Genomic DNA, 22,457 nt, shown 5'->3' with positions numbered 1-22,457 from the left:
CCAATAGTAAGATCAGCTCAGATCACAACACCACCAAGTTCAAACATCCTGGGCAGAATTTTGCCCTTGATGGGCCCCACTGGCTCGGCGGCGGGCGGGCAGCTGAACTCCGCCGCTGAAACGGGCCCCGCTGCCATTTTGAGTGGGCGGGCCAATTAAGGCCTGCCCTATCTGTCCCGCTTAATAACTTGAAAACTTCAATCAAGTCATCCCTTAATCTTCTAGATTCCAAGCAATACAACCCCCATTTGCATCATCACTCCTGTTAAATTAATCCTGGGGATGGACAGCGGGTTTCCCCAACTCATTCATTGGGCTTTCTGAAAGAAAATTTCACTGTTGTTTGCTTCTCTGTAACTAAAGTTGCTAATGTTCAAAATAAAGGTTTGAAAAACATATTTTTTCTTAGCAAATACACACTTTACAGTAACATGATCATAACATTGCACATCAGCTGTGGCCAAGTTGGTAGCTCTCGCGTCTCTGAATCAGAAGGTGTGTGGCATACGGCAGAAAAGTGTTATGTAAGTAAAAAGCCGGCATCTTCAAGATGCAACTGTTGCAGCATGATTCAAGCCACCTGAACTGGTTACCTGGTTGGGACAGAAGGTTATGAAAATGTTGCCCGAACTGAACATAATGTGCGATATTGAGAGACATGAAGTTTCAGAAAAAGTTCAGAGCAATTAAACAGCCATCAATGTTCAGTTCAACGCGAATGATGTTTACAACATGTCCCGTATTAATAGCTATAACGGTCTCGTACTTGTGGCAATAGCTGACAACAAGACCTGTGGCACACAAAGCATGCAACGCACTTGTAACTGGAGAAATGTACATACACTGTGACCTTCCTGTGGGTGCTGTTAGAGAAGTATAGGTAACAAGATGGGATCTCCTGAACACCAAGTTTCACTGTGAGATTCTCTTCACTGCTCAGAACTCTGCGTACAGCGATGTTCTCGTACTGCAGCATATCCAGGATCACCTGTGAGTACAACAGGCACCAATCAGAAGCTTCCTTCAAACCAACCAAAAGACCGTGCGAAACAACACCACATGAAAAACAAACTGCATGGGTGATGTGCGTTCTGGTGATCATTTTAGTCCCACTTTTGGGATTCCCATTTCATATTCACAACATTTTGTTCTCCCCCCCCTATAATGAACAACAGGATGAGTTTGCCTGCTTTGAATCTTACCATAGGAGGGTCTAACCAAGTAACTTACTGGAAAAGTGAGACAGTTGGTTCTAACAGTGACAGGAATGGTTCCTGAAGAGCAATAATAGAGGGTGCACCTATACGTGACATTGATGTAACATGCTGATTAGAAGCTTTATACTTGAGTACTCCAGTGCAACCTGCAAATTCTGAGCTCCCCATTGGAATACCAATAGACAGCCACTCCTGTTTATACTGCAGGAAACTAAGAGCATTCAAATGAAGGAAAAAACATTTCAAGGTAGATTGTTCTGCTGTCTTTTGGATGAGATGTTAATCTGAGGCCCTATCCTATCTGTTCGGGAGGATGTAAAAGATCTCATGACACCGTTTTGAAGAAGAGCAGGGAAGTTATCCCTGGTGTCCTGGCCAATATTTATCCCTCAAATCAACATCACAAGAACAGATTATCTAGACATTATCACATTGCTGGTTGTGGGATCTTCTTGTGCGCAAGCAAGTGGCCATGCTTCCCATATTACAACAGTGACTACAGAAGTACTCCATTGGTTGTAAAGTGCTTTGAGACATCTGGTGGTGGTGAAAAGTGCTATATAAATGCAAGTCTTTCTTTCTAATTCATTTTTTTTTGGGTTTTGCTATATAGCGTCATATGTCTAGCTTGAAGACACTGCCTCGACCAATGTTGCAGTGATACCCATTGCTAAGAGGAATGTCACTAAAAGTGAGCAAAATGGTAATGACTTATGTCTTCAGGTAGAAAGATCCATCTCCTGATGCCTAGAAATTCTGGTAAACTGAAAGTCATAAATACAAAAGCAGTTTGTCTGGCCCCTTAGCTTGAAGGCCTCTCATCTGAGACAGATGGAGCTGCTTGTGTAGCAGAGAATAGTTATGAACATACAATCACAGGAATCAGGAGCAGGAGCAGGCCACTTGGCCCCTTGAGGTTGCTTCGTCGTTCAATAAGATCATGGCTGATCTAATTTTAACCTCAGCTTCACATTCCTTTCTACCCCTGATAACCTTCCACCCCCTTGCTTATCAAGAATCTATTTACCTTTGCCTTAAAGATACTCAAGGATTCTGCCTCAATTACCTTTTGAGGGAGAGAATTCCAAAGTCTCACAGCCCTCCGAAAGACATTTTTTTCCCTCATCTCCGCTTATTTTGAAACAGTGACCCTGAGTTCTAGATTCTCCCACAAGAGGGAACATCTTCTCCACATCCACCCTGTCAAGGTCCCCCAAGGGTCTTAAAGGTTTCAATCAAGTCACCTCTTACTCTTCTAAACTCCAGCATATGCAAGCCTAGCCTGTTCAACCTTTCCTCATAAAACAACCTGCCCATTCCAGGTATTAATCTAGTAAACCTTCTTTGAACTGCTTCTAAAGCATTTACATCTTTCCTTAAATAAGGAGATCAATACTGTATACAGCACTCCAGATGTGGTCTCACCAATGCCCTGTAGAAATGAAGCATAACCTCCCTACCCTTTTATTCATTTCCCCTCATAATAAATTATAACATTTTATTAGCTTTGCTAATTATTTCCTGCATACTAACCTTTTGTGATTCATGCACTAGGACACCCAGATCCCTCTGCATCTCAGAGCTCTGCAATCCATTACCGTTTAGATAATATGTCTCTTTTTTATTCATCCTGCCAACATGGACAACCTCACATTTTCCCACATTATAGTCCATTTGCCAGATCTTTGCCCACTCACCTAACCTATCAATATCCTTTTGTAGCCTCCTTATTCCTCTTCACAAATTACTTTCCTACCTATCTTTGTGTCATCAGCAAAGTTAGCAACCATACCATCTGTACCTTCATCCAAATCATTTATATAAATTGCAAAAAGTTAAGGCCCCAGTACTGATCCCTGTGGCACACCACTCAACACACCCTGCTAACCAGAAAATGAGTCATTTATGCCTACTCTCTGTTTCCTGTTAGCTAGCCAATCTTCTATCTAGGCCAATATGTTACCCCTACACCATGAGCTTTCACTTTCCGCAATAGCTTTTGATGTGGCACCTTATCAAATGCCTTCTGAAAATCTAAGTACAGTACATCCACCAGTTCCTATTTATCCATAACACTTGTTACTTCTTCAATAATTTGGTTAAATATGATTTACCTTTCACAAAACCATGTTGACTCTACCTGATTACCTTGAATTTATTTCAGTGCCCTGTTATAACGTCCTTAATAATAGCTTGTAACATTTTCCCTATGACAGATGTTAAGCTAATTGGCCTATAGTTTCCTGCTTTTTGTCTCCCCCACTATTTGAATAAAAGAGTTACATTAGCTGTTTTCCAATCTAATGGAATCTTCCCGAATCTAATGAATTTTGGAAAATTAGAACCAACGCATCAACTATCTCATTAAAACCCTAGGATGAAATTCATCCTGACCCAGGGACTTGGCAACTCACAATTCCAACAATTTGCTAAGTACCACTCCCTGGTGATTGTAATTTTATTGAGTTCCTCCCTCCCTTCCAATTCCTGATATTCAGCTATTTCTGCGATGTTACTTTTATTCATTCTTTGCTGTTTTTTATATTCTATCCAATCTTCAGACCTACCACCCATCTTTGTGCAATTATATGCTTTTTCTTTAAGTTTTATACTATCTTCAACTTTCTTAGTTAATCATGGATAGTGGGTCCTCCTGTTGGAATTTTTCTTTCTCGTTGGAGAGTGTCTATTCTGTGTATTCGGAAATATCCCCTTAAATATCTGTCACTGAGTCTCTATTGACCCATCCCTCAATTGCCAGTTCACTTTCTCTAGCTCTGTTTTCATGCCCTCATAACTGCCCTTATTTAAGTTTAAAATACTAGTCTTAGACCAACTCTTCTCTCCCTCAAACTGAATGTAAAATTCAATCATAGTATGATCACTGCTATCTAGGAGTACCTTCACTATGAGGTCATTAACTAATCCTATTTTATTGCACAATGCCAGGTCTAGTAAAGCTGACTCCCTGCTTGGCCCCAGAATGCATTGATATAACAAATTAAACCAAAAGCTTCTATGAATTCATCATCTATGCTATCTTTGCCCATCTAGTCTATATGTAGATTAAAGTCCCCCATGATAATCGCCATGCTTTTCTGGCAAGCTCCAGCTATTTCTTCTTTGATACCCCATTCTTTTTTTTATTCATTCACGGGATGAGGACTTCGCTGGCTGGGCCAGCATTTATTGCCCATCCCTAGTTGCCCTTGAGAAAGTGGTGGTGAGCTGCCTTCTTGAACTGCTGCAGTCCCTGTGGTGTAGGTACACCCACAGTGCTGTTAGGGAGGGAGTTCCAGGGTTTTGAGCCAGCGACAGTGAAGGAACGGTGATATATTTCCAAGTCAGGATGGGAGTGATTTCGAGGGGAACTTCCAGGTGGTAGTGTTCCCATCTATCTGCTGCCCTTGTCCTTCTAGATGGTAGTGGTTATGGGTTTGGAAGGTGCTGTTCGAAGGAGCCTTGGTGAATTCATGCAATTACTGGCAGGGGGCCTGTACACCACTCCCACAAGTGACTTCTTGCCTTTATCATTCCTCATCTCTATCCAAACTGCTTCTATATCCTGGTTTCCTGAACTTAGGTCATCCCTCTCTATTGTGCTAATGTCGTTTTTAATTAACAGAGCCACCCCTCCACCTTTCCCTGACTTCCTATCCTTCCTAAAAGTCACATACCCTTCAATATTCAGGTCCCAATCTATGCCATCCTGCAGCCATGTCTCTGTAATGGCTAATGGGTTGTATTTATTTATCTCTATTTGCACTATCAGTTCATCTTTTGTTTTGAATGCTATGTACATTCAGGTACAGAGCCTTAAATTTTCTCCTTTTATTATTTTTGTAACCTCTAGCCTTATCAGTTGGTTTACTTTTAAACTTGTACTCGCTGTTCCTTCCTGTCAAGGTCTGTTTATTATTTTCCATATGAATACCTTCCTCTCTTACGTTGTCTCTACTCTTTGATTAGACCACATCTTCCCACATTTGTTCCCTGCAGTTTCTGCAGTTTAAAAAATCGTAAGTGAAGAGGGCTGAAAGTGGCCAGAAAATAAGGTTGCTAACTGACTATCCAAGCACTGCCGTGACTGACCATGCAGGCTCTGGCCTTGGTTAGGCAACTAGGTGGGAAATTCAACTGAGATCAGTAGGACCTCAGTTCATCACAAAATGCCTAATGTTGTCCCCTACTTTATGATGGGATGGTATTCTTGGATTCTTTAGAGAATGGCCTCCTACTTTCCCAGAACATAAATTGTTCCTTCAAGCCCTGAAAACTCAGTTTGACTCTCCACTGCACAGAATGTTACAGCACAGAAACAGGCCATTTGGTTGAACATGTTGATGCTGGTATTTATGCTTCATACAAGCATCCTCTCACCTTACTTATCTTACTCCTTCAATATATCCTTTTGTTCCTTTCTCCCCCATATGCCTATCTAGCATCGCCTTAAATGCATTCACACACTAATGCCTGTTGACAAATTGCATCCTCCAAGAGGAAGGCAGTTTTTTACCCATTTTAGATCTATGGGTTTTGATCAACTTCATTCTGAAGGAGAATTACAGGAAATCAATGCCACAAGACAGTACCCAGAGGCTGACTTGATAGGTACAATGTCAGAGTCAAGTGCAGCCAGATTTCAAAGCCTGGAAAATATCAGTATACAATGAATCAAAGAGTTCTCCTCAGATCTGCATCTAGTATGGCTGTTTCTAGCACACACTGTGAGATAATGCATATTATGGGTTCACCAGAGCTCTCTGTAGACAATGCCAGCAGGTCCGGAATTTACTGAGGAAATTATGCTAACTCATTAACAAAATCAAGTCCCATTTCCAGTTGTGCAAGAGCAATCTTTCATAGGGAGCTAATTTAAGACAACTCTGACAGGCCTTCAGTACCACAAAACTGATATTGGTTCAAATTGCACTCAAATCTCCAATTCCCAATCAAGAGGCAGAGCCATCGCTCAGTGTTACATCTGGATCTGAGGTAGTTTGTGAGGTTTGGGTACCAGATGTAAAAAAAATCTTTATGACACTGTTGCAATTAAACCTTTGGTAGCATCCAACATCAAATACCTGGGTCCAGAGCCAGCACCCCTAAGATGTCATGTGCTTTAGCTGTATGACAGGTTAGAAAAACACTTAACCAATACCTCTGTCATTTATGTGGATGTCTTAGTGAAAACCAGGTTCTACTTTTGTAGAACTAAAACTCATCATTGCAAAACACAAATCCAGTCCTCAGCAAAGAAGATACAAACTAAACCAGTGTTTCCATTGAGTTAAATCACCTTGGATATCATCGAGCAAATGTCGTCTTTGTTAATGCCTCAAATTACCCGCCACAAACCACCACCAGTAACCGGGGAGTAACCACCAGTACATCAGCCCAGCTCAATTGCCTTCTTCAGACAGGCTCCAAGTTTGGATTGGCAAAATCCCCAAGGTGAAGTCTTTGATGGGTAAGGTTCATGCACAAATGCTTATTGTACTCATACTGCATTCCCGAGAGCTCTACTTTTACACAGACATTAATCCATTGACGCTGGCCTTTGGATCAGAAACTGTACCCAACATAACCTAATTTTTTCTGCTGAGCATTTTCCACAGCTCAGACGGAGTGGTACAAAAATCCACACCCTACCGTTACATCAAAATTGTTTGCTTCCCTACATTGCAGCAATGGCTATACTTCAGAAAGTAGCTAATTGGCTATAAAAAGCTTTGTGACGTCCTAAGGTCATGAAAGGTGCTACATAAATGTAATTGAGATTACAGTGAGAACACTGCTTGCATTATTATACCAAATAAGCTGCTTGGCCAACCTTCTGACATTGGAAATCTACAGGATGTTTTGGAGTAAGGCATTTGGCCAGCTTGTTAAATCCTCTAATCATTGTTTCCCAGCAGAAGTGTCTGTTTTGCAGCGTTGTGCAATTGCCTCTCTTGTGTGTTCCAAGAAAGATTGCTTGGAAATGGGCCCCTGCTGTGTGGTGTCATCATTCAACTACAAGGACATAATTCCGACAAAAAGGAATGAATGTCGCATTTAGTAACGCATTAATTCCCCAAAGCCGACAGATTTTATTTGAAGAGGCGCATTAATCTCCCCTCCACTTCACTGAATTCCTGATCATATCCAAACCCAATGGAAGATTGACTCTTGATATCTTCACACGTAAATGGTGTCAGTCCCTTCTCACCCTTTCGAATGTTAACACTCAATCACGACAGATATTTGAAAGAATGGGAAGGAACTAATAGTGATATATCAGGGGAGCTAGGAAAGCAGTGGGGAAGACTTAGCATTTCAAAACCTTCCAAGTCAGGGCAGTGAGGATTCAGAGCAAAGTTTTCTAGACTATATTTCATATCCTCAGCCCTACAGACGGACAACCTCAATTACACTTCACCAGCCAGCCTGTGAGTGCAAATGGGAATTTAGTCCCGAGCTATGGAGAGCTTTAAGTTATGGAACTGGGTTGGAAGCATCTAAATGCATCCATTTAGAACTTAAATACCCAGCAGGCTGTCAATGTCTTATCAATTACATTGTTAAGGTTAAGAGAAACAGACGATGGGTATTAATTGTTTTTGAGCACATATAAATAGGGGAGGCCTGGCCAAAGTGGCCATTAACAGGTCCAGGCAGTGGGCAGTCGAGAGGGTCGTCTGACCTGACTCTCTGCCCTTCTACCGCGGCTGAGTGGCCCTGAAGAGGGAGCACGCGGTGTCCACCGATACGCTAGAGGCCTTCCGCAATTGGTGGACACTGCGGGGACTGGGGTGCATCATCAAAACCGGAATTGGCATTTTGATTTTGTTTTGTAAGTTTCCTGTCATGCTTCTGTTTTAGTTTACAGTGCCCCATCGGGGGCCGTCACCCCCTTATTAATTTTTAGTTTAAGTTATTGATTTTGTTTATAAAAAGAGTCTAGACATAGGGGGTAGCTGGGACACAAGGTTGTGTGGGAGGAGAGCTGTGAGACTGGGCTAGTCAATCAACTCTCTGAACAAAGAAAAGCTCTGTGTCTAGGTTACGTCTTCACCAGCCGGCTTGGCTCCTGTTGACACAAGCTAAGATGATATTCCTCCCAACGATCTCTGCAGGAATTGAGAAAGAATCACCAATAAATCCAATAAGGAATTCAGAAGAAACATTTTTACTCAGGGAGTGGTTATAGGTGAAATAGAGTGGTAGGAAACTCAAATGGAGTCCAAACACTAGCACAGATTAGTTGGGCCAAATATTTCTGTGCTCTACCTTCCATGCCTAATCCTGTCAGCCTTTTTACAGCAAGTTAATTTGGTGCCAAATGCGCACACGTGTGTTTGGACTGATTACTGAATTTGATGACAATCCACAATCGAGAAAGAAGCTGCCACCCCTGCAATTCTATTGAGTTTCTTGCTGACTGGGGTCACCAGGATGGCTCCCCACACAGAGAATGAAACATTAACATTCCAGCCCAGCAAAGTAGTGAGGGCTATGCTACACGGAAAGGTCTCCCTAACCCCACCCTCACTCAGCTGGGTCAAAATCCTGGAACTCCCTCCCCGACAGCACTGTGGGTATACCTACGCCACATGGACAGCAGCGGTTCAAGAAAGCAGCTCACCACCACCTTCTCAAGGGCACCTAGAGATAGGCAATAAATGTTGGCCCAGCCAGTGAAACCTACATCCCGTGAATGAACTAAAAACAGGAACACATATCCCCTTGTCTAGAGTAAGCCAGTTAAAAATCCGATTCTCTAGCTGTGCCCCTCAGTATCGGTCCTCCCTCCCTGAACATAAGGAAAAGAGGCTGGAATAGGCCAACTGGCCCTTTGAACCTGCTCTGGAATTCAGCAAGATCATGGCTGATCTTTTACCTCAACTCTACCTTCCCACATTATTGCCACATTCCTTAATTCCCATAATCCCCAAAAATCTATCTAGGGGCAGCCACCCCTAGTTGGATACAGTCCCACGAGGCCCAGGCTGGGCCAGCCTCTCTGTTAAGTGACCATTGTTCACCTGTGAGCCCAGTCAATGGGCATTGGCAGGCCCTTCCAATGTGGGGCTTTACAGTCAAGTCAGACTGTCCTTGGCCACATGCCCATGCTTCTCAACAGCAGTGTCAAGATGGTTTACTTTCCGATCCTCAAATGACAAATCTTGCTGCCTGAAAAATAAAATTGGCATAGCAACCATCTCCTCAGGAGCAGAAAACTCAGCTGATGGATTTTCTTTTCTTCTCCTCAGTATCCCAGGGCACTGAGGCCAGCTGGAGCATTCCTACAATGGCCTGCCCTTTCATCTGCAAACTAAGCATTTCCTGGTCTGTATGGCTCAGCTTCAGATCTGTGCTGTTACTCAGTCAGCCTCAATCCCAGCCTGTTTTTGGGAACAGGAGTGGACCATTGTGCCCATTAAGCTTATTCCACCATTTTGTTAGCCATGGTAATTGATGCAATCCCAATTTGCTGCTCCCCTCTCCAGATTCCTTACCCCGACTGTAGGTACCACTTTCCAGATTCCATCCCCTGAGTAAATACCCCTTTTCAGATTCCATACCCTTTCCAAATTCCATAACCCCAAGTAAGTATCTAACTGTGCTGTAAACAGCCCAACTATTCTTTATCTATGACCTTCTAAAACAGCACAGTCCATATTCCGGCCATCCTTTGTGTGAGAAATCACTTTTAGTCAGATTAGTTAAAATTATAATCATGTCCCCTTTTTGTAGGGAGAAGTGTTGTCCCCTATCTCCCCTCCCAGTAACTGTTGAAACTTTAAAGGTGAGCTCAGTTCACACAGTCTCTTATCAGGAGTTGGTCTCACCAACACGGCTATTAACCTGTCAAATAGCGTGCAAGGCTAGAATCGCTTTACTGAATTACTGAAATTGGGTATGCAGACACCCCACATGTACCCATACACACACATCCAAGCAAGTTGGTGTGGCTTGGAGGGGATCTTTTAGCTGTTGGTGTTCCCATGACATTGCTGTCCTTATCCTTATTGAAAGGGAGATGTGGTTAAAATAACCTTGTTCAATAGCTGCATTGTATCCTGTTGATTGCATATAGTTTCTTTTTGAAAAAAGGAAAATGATTCAATTTTTCTCAGTCTGATATCCTCACTTTGATGAGAAGTCAAAGTCACTAGTCACCACCATCCATGATCTGGGAAATGGGTACTGAAGAGTGTGTTTTTAGTTGTGGTGTTGCACAACACTTGGAGGCTTGTTATTGAGCTGCATTATAAGAGGCCTTTGGGCTTCTAGCTACCCTTTTCAATCGGTGATGGGCAGACACCCAAGGGAAGATTAACAGGCATCCCCACCAAACTGGATTAGATTAGTGCTACATCTGACGAAATGAAACATCGGGAACAATTGAAGTCTAAGAACACAGAGCTTACCTCTCGGCCGAGGTAGGAGTTCCCTTCTTCGACAATCAGTGCCAAGTACTGAACATTGTTGTCAACAAAGAAGTTCTGTACCTCTGCCATGCTATAATTAAAGAAAGGAAAATTATATATACAATTTTCACACGTATATCCAATTCCTTGGATACCTGTATATTTACAGGAGTCTCCCAGCCTTCCCATATTAACAGAATTTTAAGTCTGAAAACTGCTGGTCAGGGGTAGATCCATTGTTGTGGCAAACAAATGGAGACAATGAGGTTTGTGCACCAATCCTCATTCAGATCACTCAATAGCAGACTCTATACCAGTTGACCAGTTGCTGAGATATGGCTGGTCAAAGCATGGAACATAGCAACAATCCTGAGATGCATTGGTAAAGTACAGGTGGCACCTGTATCATGTCAATTTGGCAAGATTTAACTAGCTCTCTTAATGGTAACAAAGATCATGGATTTCCACCTCCGTGACATTGCCCATTTCTGCTCTTGCTCTTCACATCTGCTGCTGAAACTCTCATCCATGCATTTATTACTTCAAGACCCAACTATTCCAATGCTCACCTGGCCAGCCTCCTACCTTGCACCCTCCGTAAACCTGAGCTCATTTAAAACTGTGCTGCCCGTTTCCTATCTCATACCATTCACCCATCATTCCTGTGCTTGCTGACCTACATTGACCCCCAGTCAGGCAAACTCTCAATTTTAAAATTCTTGTCCTTTTTTTCAAATCTCTCTGTGCCCTTGTCCCTCCCTATCTCTGTAACCTTCTCTAGCCCCATAACTCTCTGAGATATCTGTGCTCACCTAATTCTGGCATCGAGAACATCCCTGATTTTAACCACTCCACCGTTGCTGGCCAAGCCTTTGGTTGCCTAGGCTCTAGATTTCCCTCCCCAATCCTCTTTGCTTCTCTACCTCTCTCCTCTTCCTTCTAAGATGCTCCTTTGACCAAGCTTTTGGTTGCCTTTCCTAAGAGGTAACCTTATGTGGCTTGGTGTCAAATCTTGTTAGATGAAGCTCCTGTGAAGCACTTTGGGACATTTTATTATGTTAAAGATGCTAATACAAATACACATTGCTGTTGTTCAATTCTACAGTTGCTGAGAATTGGAGCACTTTCCTAATTCTGGTGTCCAGTGTCAACACTCTCGGACCAGGCACAGGATAGGTTAAATGTAGTGTACTATGCTTTAATCCAAACATAGATCACCCTCATACTTCACAAATATGGCATTACTATTCCCGTTTCCCACACCAACCATCTTTGTGACTTCTCCGAGTGGGAACTCTAAACTTATGGAGGCAGGTTACTGCTCCGGCTCCACACCTGCTCAGAATAGGGTGAAACTCTGCCCAAACTCATTCAGTGTAGGATCTTCAGAGCTAGCCGACAGTCAACTGTCTGGCCTGGATTCAAACTCAGCTCGCTGAAGTAAAAGGCCCATGCGTATTCCCAGTTGTTCAAACATGATAATCGCAGTCCCCTTCACAGCCACCAACTTGCTTGTGAATTCTCTCTTTGGCAAAGGGATGAAGGACAGATGGTGAAACAGCAACCTCTGCGCCACCGAATTTCCACACGTATTCTACACAACTGTCAAACTTTGCCTAAGCAAGAAGACACATTCCCCGTCTGACACTTCCATGGCCTTTGGCCCTCGTGGGGCGACCCCCATTTATTAAAACATCAACCTCTGCTTCCGCCTCCAGCAATCCCATTTAACACCTTGAAAGCCCAGGCAAATGTAAGCCCTTTCAGAATTTCACAGCTGACCTTTGCCCTTTAAGCCAATACATCAGCAGGACAATTACAGATTGAAATCATTTCTCCCGTGACTTTTATAAATTCTTACTTTTTTAAAACAATTTTGTGCAGAAGATCCATCCCCACTCCCAGCTACTCATATTTTCCCAGTTGAGAGGGCAGGGGGTAAGTCTCTGAATAACTATTTGTTCTGTAGAAGCAGATACTGAAGGACACTGCTGTTTAATCTTAACCCCTCCAAAGGTTCAGATGGTCTGTGCTGATTTGTTTAAACACTATTACATTTACATCTTTGATGGCAATGTCCTTAATAGACCCTTAATTGCTTCCCTTTCTGGTCACTTTCTTCGGTCTGCACCATCCCCGCCCTCCCCTTCACTTCATCAAGTGGGAGAGAGTCAGGCATTTGAGTGTATCTGGCACATTGCTGGCCAAACCATCAGTTACCAGACTTGCCCCACACTCTTCAAGGCCTCACTTTCCTCCACCAAAAACCGGCCGGCACACCAGGATCATCCTGAAATGCAAAGATAAAGCCCTGGCTTCTGCTCGACATGATCAACCATCTCCTTAAACCTCTCTCCTCTCCACAATCACCAATAACAGTATGTGTGAGGAGTCATGGAATTCTGTCATCAAGATAGAGACTGCTCCACCGCTCCAGTCCCCTTTCTCATCAAGCTCAGCACACCCCCAGCCTCCCCCACGCCCCATACCTATCCGATCATACCCAAGCCACCCCCACACCCCACCGATCATACCCAGCGGCTCCCCCACACCCCACCGATCATACCCAGCGCCTCCCCCACATCCAACCGATCATACCCAGCGCCTCCCCCACATCCAACCGATCATACCCAGCGCCTCCCCCACACCCCACCGATCATACCCAGCGCCTCCCCCACACCCCACCGATCATACCCAGCGCCTCCCCCACATCCAACCGATCATACCCAGCGCCTCCCCCACACCCCACCGATCATACCCAGCGCCTCCCCCACATCCAACCGATCATACCCAGCGCCTCCCCCACACCCCACCGATCATACCCAGCGCCTCCCCCACATCCCACCGATCATACCTGGCGCCTCCGCCATGCCCCACCGCTCATACCCAGGACCTCCCCCACACCCGATACCTCTCCGATCATACCCAGCGTCTCCCCCACACCCCATACCTATCCGACCATACCCAGCGCCTCCCCCACACTCCATACCTCTCCGACCATACCCAGCGCCTCCCCCACACCCCATACTTCTCCGATCATACCAAGCACCTCCCCCACACCCAACGATCATACCCAGCGCCTCCTCCACGCCCCATAACTCTCCGACCATACCCTAGCCTCCCCCACACCCCATATCTCTCAGATCCTAACCTGCACCTCCCCCACACCCCATACCTCTCCGACCATACCCAGTGCCTCCCCCACACTCCGTACCTCTCCGACCATACCCCAGCCTCCCCCACACCCCATACCTCTCCGACCATACCCAGTGCCTCCCCCACACCCCATACCTCTCCGATCATACACAGCGCCTCCCCCACACTCCATACCTCTCCGACCATACCCAGTGCCTCCCCCACACCCCATACCTCTCCGATCATCCCCAGCGCCTCCCCCACACCCCTTACCTCTCCGATCATACCCAGCGCCTCCCCCACACCCGACCGATCATAACCAGCGCCTCCACCACACCCCACTGATCATACCCAGAGCCTCCCCCACACCCCATACCTCTCCGATCATACCCAGCGCCTCCCCCACACCCCATACCTCTCTGATCATACCCAGCACCTACCCCACACCCCATACCTCTCCGACCATACCCAGCGCCTCCCCCACACCTCATACCTCTCCGATCATACCCAGCGCCTCCCCCACACCCCAGCGATCATACCCAGCGCCTCACCCGCACCCCATACCTCTCCGACCATACCCAGCGCCTCCCCCACACCCCATACCTCTCCGATCATACCCAACGCCTCCCCCACACCCCATACCTATCCGATCATACCCAGCGCCTTCCCCACACTCCATACCTCTCCGATCATACCGAGGGCCTTCCCCACATTCCATATCTCTCCGATCATACACAGCGCCTCCACCACACCCCAAACCTCTCCGACCATACCCAGCGCCTCCCCCACACCCCAGCGATCATACCCAGCGCCTCACCCACACCCCATACCTCTCCGACCATACCCAGCGCCTCACCCACACCCCATACCTCTCCGATCATACCCAGCGCCTCCCCCACACCCCAGCGATCATACCCAGCGCCTCACCCACACCCCATACCTCTCCGACCATACCCAGCGCCTCCCCCACACCCCATACCTCTCCGATCATACCCAGCGCCTCCCCCACATCCCAGCGATCATACCCAGCGCCTCCCCCACACCTTATACCTCTCCGACCATACCCAGCACCTCCCCCACACCCCTTACCTCTCCGATCATACCCAGCACGTCCCCCACACCCCATACCTCTCCGACCATACCCAGTGCCTCCCCCACACCCCATACCTATCCGATCATACCCAGCACCTCCCCCACACCCCATACCTCTCCGATCATACCCAGCTCCTCCCCCACACCCCATACCTCTCCCATCATACCCAGCGCCTCCCCCACACTCCATACCTATCCGACCATACCCAGCGCCTCCCCCACACTCCATACCTCTCCGACCATACCCAGCGCCTCCCCCACACCCCATACTTCTCCGATCATACCAAGCACCTCCCCCACACCCAACGATCATACCCAGCGCCTCCTCCACGCCCCATAACTCTCCGACCATACCCTAGCCTCCCCCACACTCCATATCTCTCAGATCCTAACCTGCACCTCCCCCACACCCCATACCTCTCCGACCATACCCAGTGACTCCCCCACACTCCGTACCTCTCCGACCATACCGCAGCCTCCCCCACACCCCATACCTCTCCGACCATACCCAGTGCCTCCCCCACACCCCATACCTCTCCGATCATACACAGCGCCTCCCCCACACTCCATACCTCTCCGACCATACCCAGTGCCTCCCCCACACCCCATACCTCTCCGATCATACCCAGCGCCTCCCCCACACCCCTTACCTCTCCGATCATACCCAGCGCCTCCCCCACACCCGACCGATCATAACCAGCGCCTCCACCACACCCCACTGATCATACCCAGAGCCTCCCCCACACCCCATACCTCTCCGATCATACCCAGCGCCTCCCCCACACCCCATACCTCTCTGATCATACCCAGCACCTACCCCACACCCCATACCTCTCCGACCATACCCAGCGCCTCCCCCACACCTCATACCTCTCCGATCATACCCAGCGCCTCCCCCACACCCCAGCGATCATACCCAGCGCCTCACCCGCACCCCATACCTCTCCGACCATACCCAGCGCCTCCCCCACACCCCATACCTCTCCGATCATACCCAACGCCTCCCCCACACCCCATACCTATCCGATCATACCCAGCGCCTTCCCCACACTCCATACCTCTCCGATCATACCGAGGGCCTTCCCCACATTCCATATCTCTCCGATCATACACAGCGCCTCCACCACACCCCATACCTCTCCGACCATACCCAGCGCCTCCCCCACACCCCAGCGATCATACCCAGCGCCTCACCCACACCCCATACCTCTCCGACCATACCCAGCGCCTCCCCCACACCCCATACCTCTCCGATCATACCCAGCGCCTCCCCCACACCCCAGCGATCATACCCAGCGCCTCACCCACACCCCATACCTCTCCGACCATACCCAGCGCCTCCCCCACACCCCATACCTCTCCGATCATACCCAGCGCCTCCCCCACATCCCAGCGATCATACCCAGCGCCTCCCCCACACCTTATACCTCTCCGACCATACCCAGCACCTCCCCCACACCCCTTACCTCTCCGATCATACCCAGCACGTCCCCCACACCCCATACCTCTCCGACCATACCCAGTGCCTCCCCCACACCCCATACCTATCCGATCATACCCAGCGCCTCCCCCACACCCCATACCTCTCCGATCATACCCAGCTCCTCCCCCACACCCCATACCTCTCCCATCATACCCAGCGCCTCCCCCACACTCCATACCTATCCGACCATACCCAGCGCCTCCCCCACACTCCATACCTCTCCGACCATACCCAGCGCCTCCCCCACACCCCATACTTCTCCGATCATACCAAGCACCTCCCCCACACCCAACGATCATACCCAGCGCCTCCTCCACGCCCCATAACTCTCCGACCATACCCTAGCCTCCCCCACACTCCATATCTCTCAGATCCTAACCTGCACCTCCCCCACACCCCATACCTCTCCGACCATACCCAGTGACTCCCCCACACTCCGTACCTCTCCGACCATACCGCAGCCTCCCCCACACCCCATACCTCTCCGACCATACCCAGTGCCTCCCCCACACCCCATACCTCTCCGATCATACACAGCGCCTCCCCCACACTCCATACCTCTCCGACCATACCCAGTGCCTCCCCCACACCCCATACCTCTCCGATCATACCCAGCGCCTCCCCGACACCCCTTACCTCTCCGATCATACCCAGCGCCTCCCCCACACCCGACCGATCATAACCAGCGCCTCCACCACACCCCACTGATCATACCCAGAGCCTCCCCCACACCCCATACCTCTCCGATCATACCCAGCGCCTCCCCCACATCCCATACCTCTCTGATCATACCCAGCACCTACCCCACACCCCATACCTCTCCGACCATACCCAGCGCCTCCCCCACACCTCATACCTCTCCGATCATACCCAGCGCCTCCCCCATACCCCAGCGATCATACCAGCGCCTCACCCGCACCCCATACCTCTCCGACCATACCCAGCGCCTCCCCCACACCCCATACCTCTCCGATCATACCCAACGCCTCCCTCACACCCCATACCTATCCGATCATACCCAGCGCCTTCCCCACACTCCATACCTCTCCGATCATACCGAGGGCCTTCCCCACATTCCATATCTCTCCGATCATACACAGCGCCTCCACCACACCCCATACCTCTCCGACCATACCCAGCGCCTCCCCCACACCTCATACCTCTCCGATTATACCCAGCACCTCCCCCACACCCCATACCTCTCTGATCATACCCAGCACCTCCCCCACACCCCATACCTCTCCGATCATACCCAGCACCTCCCCCACACCCCACACCTCTCCGATTATACCCAGCACCTCCCCCACACCCCATACCTCTCCGATCATACCCAGCGCCTCCCCCACACTCCATACCTCTCTGATCATACCCAGCACCTCCCCCACACCCCATACCTCTCCGATCATACCCAGCACCTCCCCCACACCCCATACCTATCCGATCATACCCAGCACCTCCCCCACACCCCATAACTCTCCGATTATACCCAGCACCTCCCCCACACCCCATACCTCTCCGATCATACCCAGCGCCTCCCGCACACCCCACTGATCATACCCAGCGCCTCCCCCACACCCATACCTATCTGACCATACCCAGCGCCTCCCCCACACCCATACCTATCTGACCATACCCAGCGCCTCCCCCACACCCCATACCTCTCCGATCATACACAGCGCCTCCCGCACACCCCATACCTCTCCGATCATACCCAGCGCCTCCCCCACACCCCATACCTCTCCGATTATACCCAGCACCTCCCCCACACCCCATACCTCTCCGATCATACCCAGCTGCTCCCCCACACCCCATACCTCTCCGATCATACCCAGCGCCTCCCCCACACCCCATACCTATCCGACCATACCCAGCGCCTCCCCCACACCCCATACCTATCCGATCATACCCAGCGCCTCCTCCACACCTCATACCTCTCCGACCATACCCAGCGCCTCCCCCACACCCCATACCTATCCGACCATACCCAGCGCCTCCCCCACACCCCATACCTATCCGATCATACCCAGCGCCTCCTCCACACCTCATACCTCTCCGATCATACCCAGCTCCTCCCCCACACCCCATACCTCTCCGATCATACCCAGCGCCTCCCGCACACCCCACCACACCCAGCGCCTCCCCCACACCCCATACCTATCCGACCATACCCAGCGCCTCCCCCACACCCCATACCTCTCCGATCATACCCAGCGCCTCCCGCACACCCCACCGACCATACCCAGCGCCTCCCCCACACCCCATACCTATCCGACCATACACAGCGCCTCCCCTACACCCCACCGATCATACCCAGCGCCTCACCCACACTCCATACCTATCCGATCATACCCAGCGCCTCCCCCACACCCCACCGATTATACCCAGCGCCTTCCCCACACTCCATACCTCTCCGATCATACCGAGCGCCTCCCCCACACTCCATACCTCTCCGATCATCCCCAGCGCCTCCCCGACACCCCATACCTCTCCGATCATACCCAGCGTCTCCCCCACACCCCATACCTCTCCGATCATACCCAGCGTCTCCCCCACAGCCCACCGATCATACCCAGCGCCTCACCCACACCCCATACCTCTCCGATCATACCCAGCGCCTCCCCCACTCCCCATACCTCTCCGATCATACCCAGCACCTCCCCCACACCCCATACATATCCGATCATACCCAGCGCCTCCCCCACTCCCCATACCTATCCGATCATACCCAGCGCCTTCCCCACACCCCATACCTATCCGATCATACCCAGCGCCTCCCCCACACCCCATACCTATCCGACCATACCCAGCACCTCCCCCACACCCCATACCTCTCCGATTATACCCAGCACTTCCCCCACATCCCATACTTCTCCGATCATACCCAGCACCTCCCCCATACCTCTCCGATCATACCCAGCGCCTCCCTAACACCCCATACCTCTCCGACCATACCCAGCGCCTCCCCCACACCCCATACCTATCCGATCATACCCAGCGCCTCCTCCACACCTCATACCTCTCCGATCATACCCAGCTCCTCCCCCACACCCCATACCTCTCCGATCATACCCAGCGCCTCCCGCACACCCCACCACACCCAGCGCCTCCCCCACACCCCATACCTATCCGACCATACCCAGCGCCTCCCCCACACCCCATACCTCTCCGATCATACCCAGCGCCTCCCGCACACCCCACCGACCATACCCAGCGCCTCCCCCACACCCCATACCTATCCGACCATACACAGCGCCTCCCCTACACCCCACCGATCATACCCAGCGCCTCACCCACACTCCATACCTATCCGATCATACCCAGCGCCTCCCCCACACCCCACCGATTATACCCAGCGCCTTCCCCACACTCCATACCTCTCCGATCATACCGAGCGCCTCCCCCACACTCCATACCTCTCCGATCATCCCCAGCGCCTCCCCGACACCCCATACCTCTCCGATCATACCCAGCGTCTCCCCCACACCCCATACCTCTCCGATCATACCCAGCGTCTCCCCCACAGCCCACCGATCATACCCAGCGCCTCACCCACACCCCATACCTCTCCGATCATACCCAGCGCCTCCCCCACTCCCCATACCTCTCCGATCATACCCAGCACCTCCCCCACACCCCATACATATCCGATCATACCCAGCGCCTCCCCCACTCCCCATACCTATCCGATCATACCCAGCGCCTTCCCCACACCCCATACCTCTCCGATCATACCCAGCGCCTCCCGCACACCCCACCACACCCAGCGCCTCCCCCACACCCCATACCTATCCGACCATACCCAGCGCCTCCCCCACACCCCATACCTCTCCGATCATACCCAGCGCCTCCCGCACACCCCACCGACCATACCCAGCGCCTCCCCCACACCCCATACCTATCCGACCATACACAGCGCCTCCCCTACACCCCACCGATCATACCCAGCGCCTCACCCACACTCCATACCTATCCGATCATACCCAGCGCCTCCCCCACACCCCACCGATTATACCCAGCGCCTTCCCCACACTCCATACCTCTCCGATCATACCGAGCGCCTCCCCCACACTCCATACCTCTCCGATCATCCCCAGCGCCTCCCCGACACCCCATACCTCTCCGATCATACCCAGCGTCTCCCCCACACCCCATACCTCTCCGATCATACCCAGCGTCTCCCCCACAGCCCACCGATCATACCCAGCGCCTCACCCACACCCCATACCTCTCCGATCATACCCAGCGCCTCCCCCACTCCCCATACCTCTCCGATCATACCCAGCACCTCCCCCACACCCCATACATATCCGATCATACCCAGCGCCTCCCCCACTCCCCATACCTATCCGATCATACCCAGCGCCTTCCCCACACCCCATACCTATCCGATCATACCCAGCGCCTCCCCCACACCCCATACCTATCCGACCATACCCAGCACCTCCCCCACACCCCATACCTCTCCGATTATACCCAGCACTTCCCCCACATCCCATACTTCTCCGATCATACCCAGCACCTCCCCCATACCTCTCCGATCATACCCAGCGCCTCCCTAACACCCCATACCTCTCCGACCATACCCAGCGCCTCCCCCACTCCCCATACATCTCCGATCATACCCAGCGCCTCCCGCACACCCCACCGATCATACCCAGCGCCTCCCCCACACCCCAGCGATCATACCCAGCGCCTCACCCACACCCCATACCTCTCCGACCATACCCAGCGCCTCCCCCACACCCCATACCTCTCCGATCATACCCAGCACCTCCCCCACACCCCATACCTCTCCGATCATACCCAGCGCCTCCCCCACACCCCATACCTCTCCGACCATACCCAGCACCTCCCCCACACCCCATACTTCTCCGATCATACCCAGCGCCTCCCCCACACCCCATACCTATCCGACCATACCCAGCGCCTCCCCCACACCCCATACCTCTCCGACCATACCCAGCGCCTCCCCCACAACCCATACCTCTCCGATCATACCCAGCACCTCCCCCACACCGCATACCTCTCCGATCAGACCCAGCGCCTCCCCCACACTCCATACCTATCCGATCATACCCAGATCCTCCCCCACACCCCATACATCTCCGATCATACCCAGCGCCTCCCCCACACCCCATACCTATCCGATCATACCCAGCTCCTCCCCCACACCCCATACCTCTCCGATCATACCCAGAACCTCCCCCACACCCCATACCTCTCCGATCATACCCAGCGCCTCCCGCACACTCCACCGATCATACCCAGCGCCTCCCCCACACCCCATACCTCTCCGATCATACCCAGAACCTCCCCCACACCCCATACCTCTCCGATCATACCCAGAACCTCCCCCACTCCCCATACCTCTCCGATCATACCCAGCGCCTCACCCACACCCCATACCTCTCCGATCATACCCAGCACCTCCCCCACACCCCACCGATCATACCCAGCGCCTCCCCCACACCCCATACCAATCCGACCATACCCAGCGCCTCCGCCACACCCCATACCTCTCCGATCATACCCAGCGCCTCCCCCACACCCCATACCTCTCCGATTATACCCAGCTCCTCCCCCACACCCCATACCTCTCCGATCATACCCAGCGCCTCCCGCACACCCCACCGATCATACCCAGCGCCTCCCCCATACCCCATACTTCTCCGATCATACCCAGCGCCTCCCTAACACCCCATACCTCTCCGATCATACCCAGCTCCTCCCCCACACCCCATACCTCTCCGATCATACCCAGCGCCTCCCGCACACCCCACCGATCATACCCAGCGCCTCCCCCACACCCCATACCTATCCGACCATACCCAGCGCCTCCCCCACACCCCATACCTATCCGATCATACCCAGCGCCTCCCCCACACCTCATACCTCTCCGACCATACCCAGCGCCTCCCCCACTCCCCATACCTCTCCGATTATACCCAGCACCTCCCCCACACCCCATACCTCTCCAATCATACCCAGCGCCTCCCCCACACTCCATACCTCTCCGACCATACCCAGCGCCTCCCCCACTCCCCATACCTCTCCGATCATACCCAGCTCCTCCCCCACACCCCATACCTATCCGACCATACCCAGCGCCTCCCC

General features: G+C 51.1%; 1 protein-coding gene across 1 annotated transcript in view; it reads right to left on the bottom strand.

The window, feature by feature from the left end:
* The window catches only part of qsox1 (quiescin Q6 sulfhydryl oxidase 1), a 118,117-nt gene that overhangs the window by 48,101 nt on the left and 47,559 nt on the right, over positions 1-22,457 (bottom strand). The window contains exons 5-6 of the mRNA XM_078561558.1: positions 10,634-10,724; positions 843-988 (exon numbers count right to left, since the gene is read on the bottom strand). Coding sequence (XP_078417684.1) covers positions 843-988; positions 10,634-10,724 — 237 coding nt within the window. The remainder of the gene's footprint in view (positions 1-842; positions 989-10,633; positions 10,725-22,457) is intronic.

Source organism: Cetorhinus maximus, chromosome 17 (genome assembly GCF_964194155.1).
Source record: "Cetorhinus maximus chromosome 17, sCetMax3.hap1.1, whole genome shotgun sequence".
Taxonomy (NCBI): domain Eukaryota; kingdom Metazoa; phylum Chordata; class Chondrichthyes; order Lamniformes; family Cetorhinidae; genus Cetorhinus; species Cetorhinus maximus.
The sequence above is the reverse complement of the archived record's forward strand: the minus strand, read 5'-3'. Positions and strand labels throughout refer to the sequence as shown.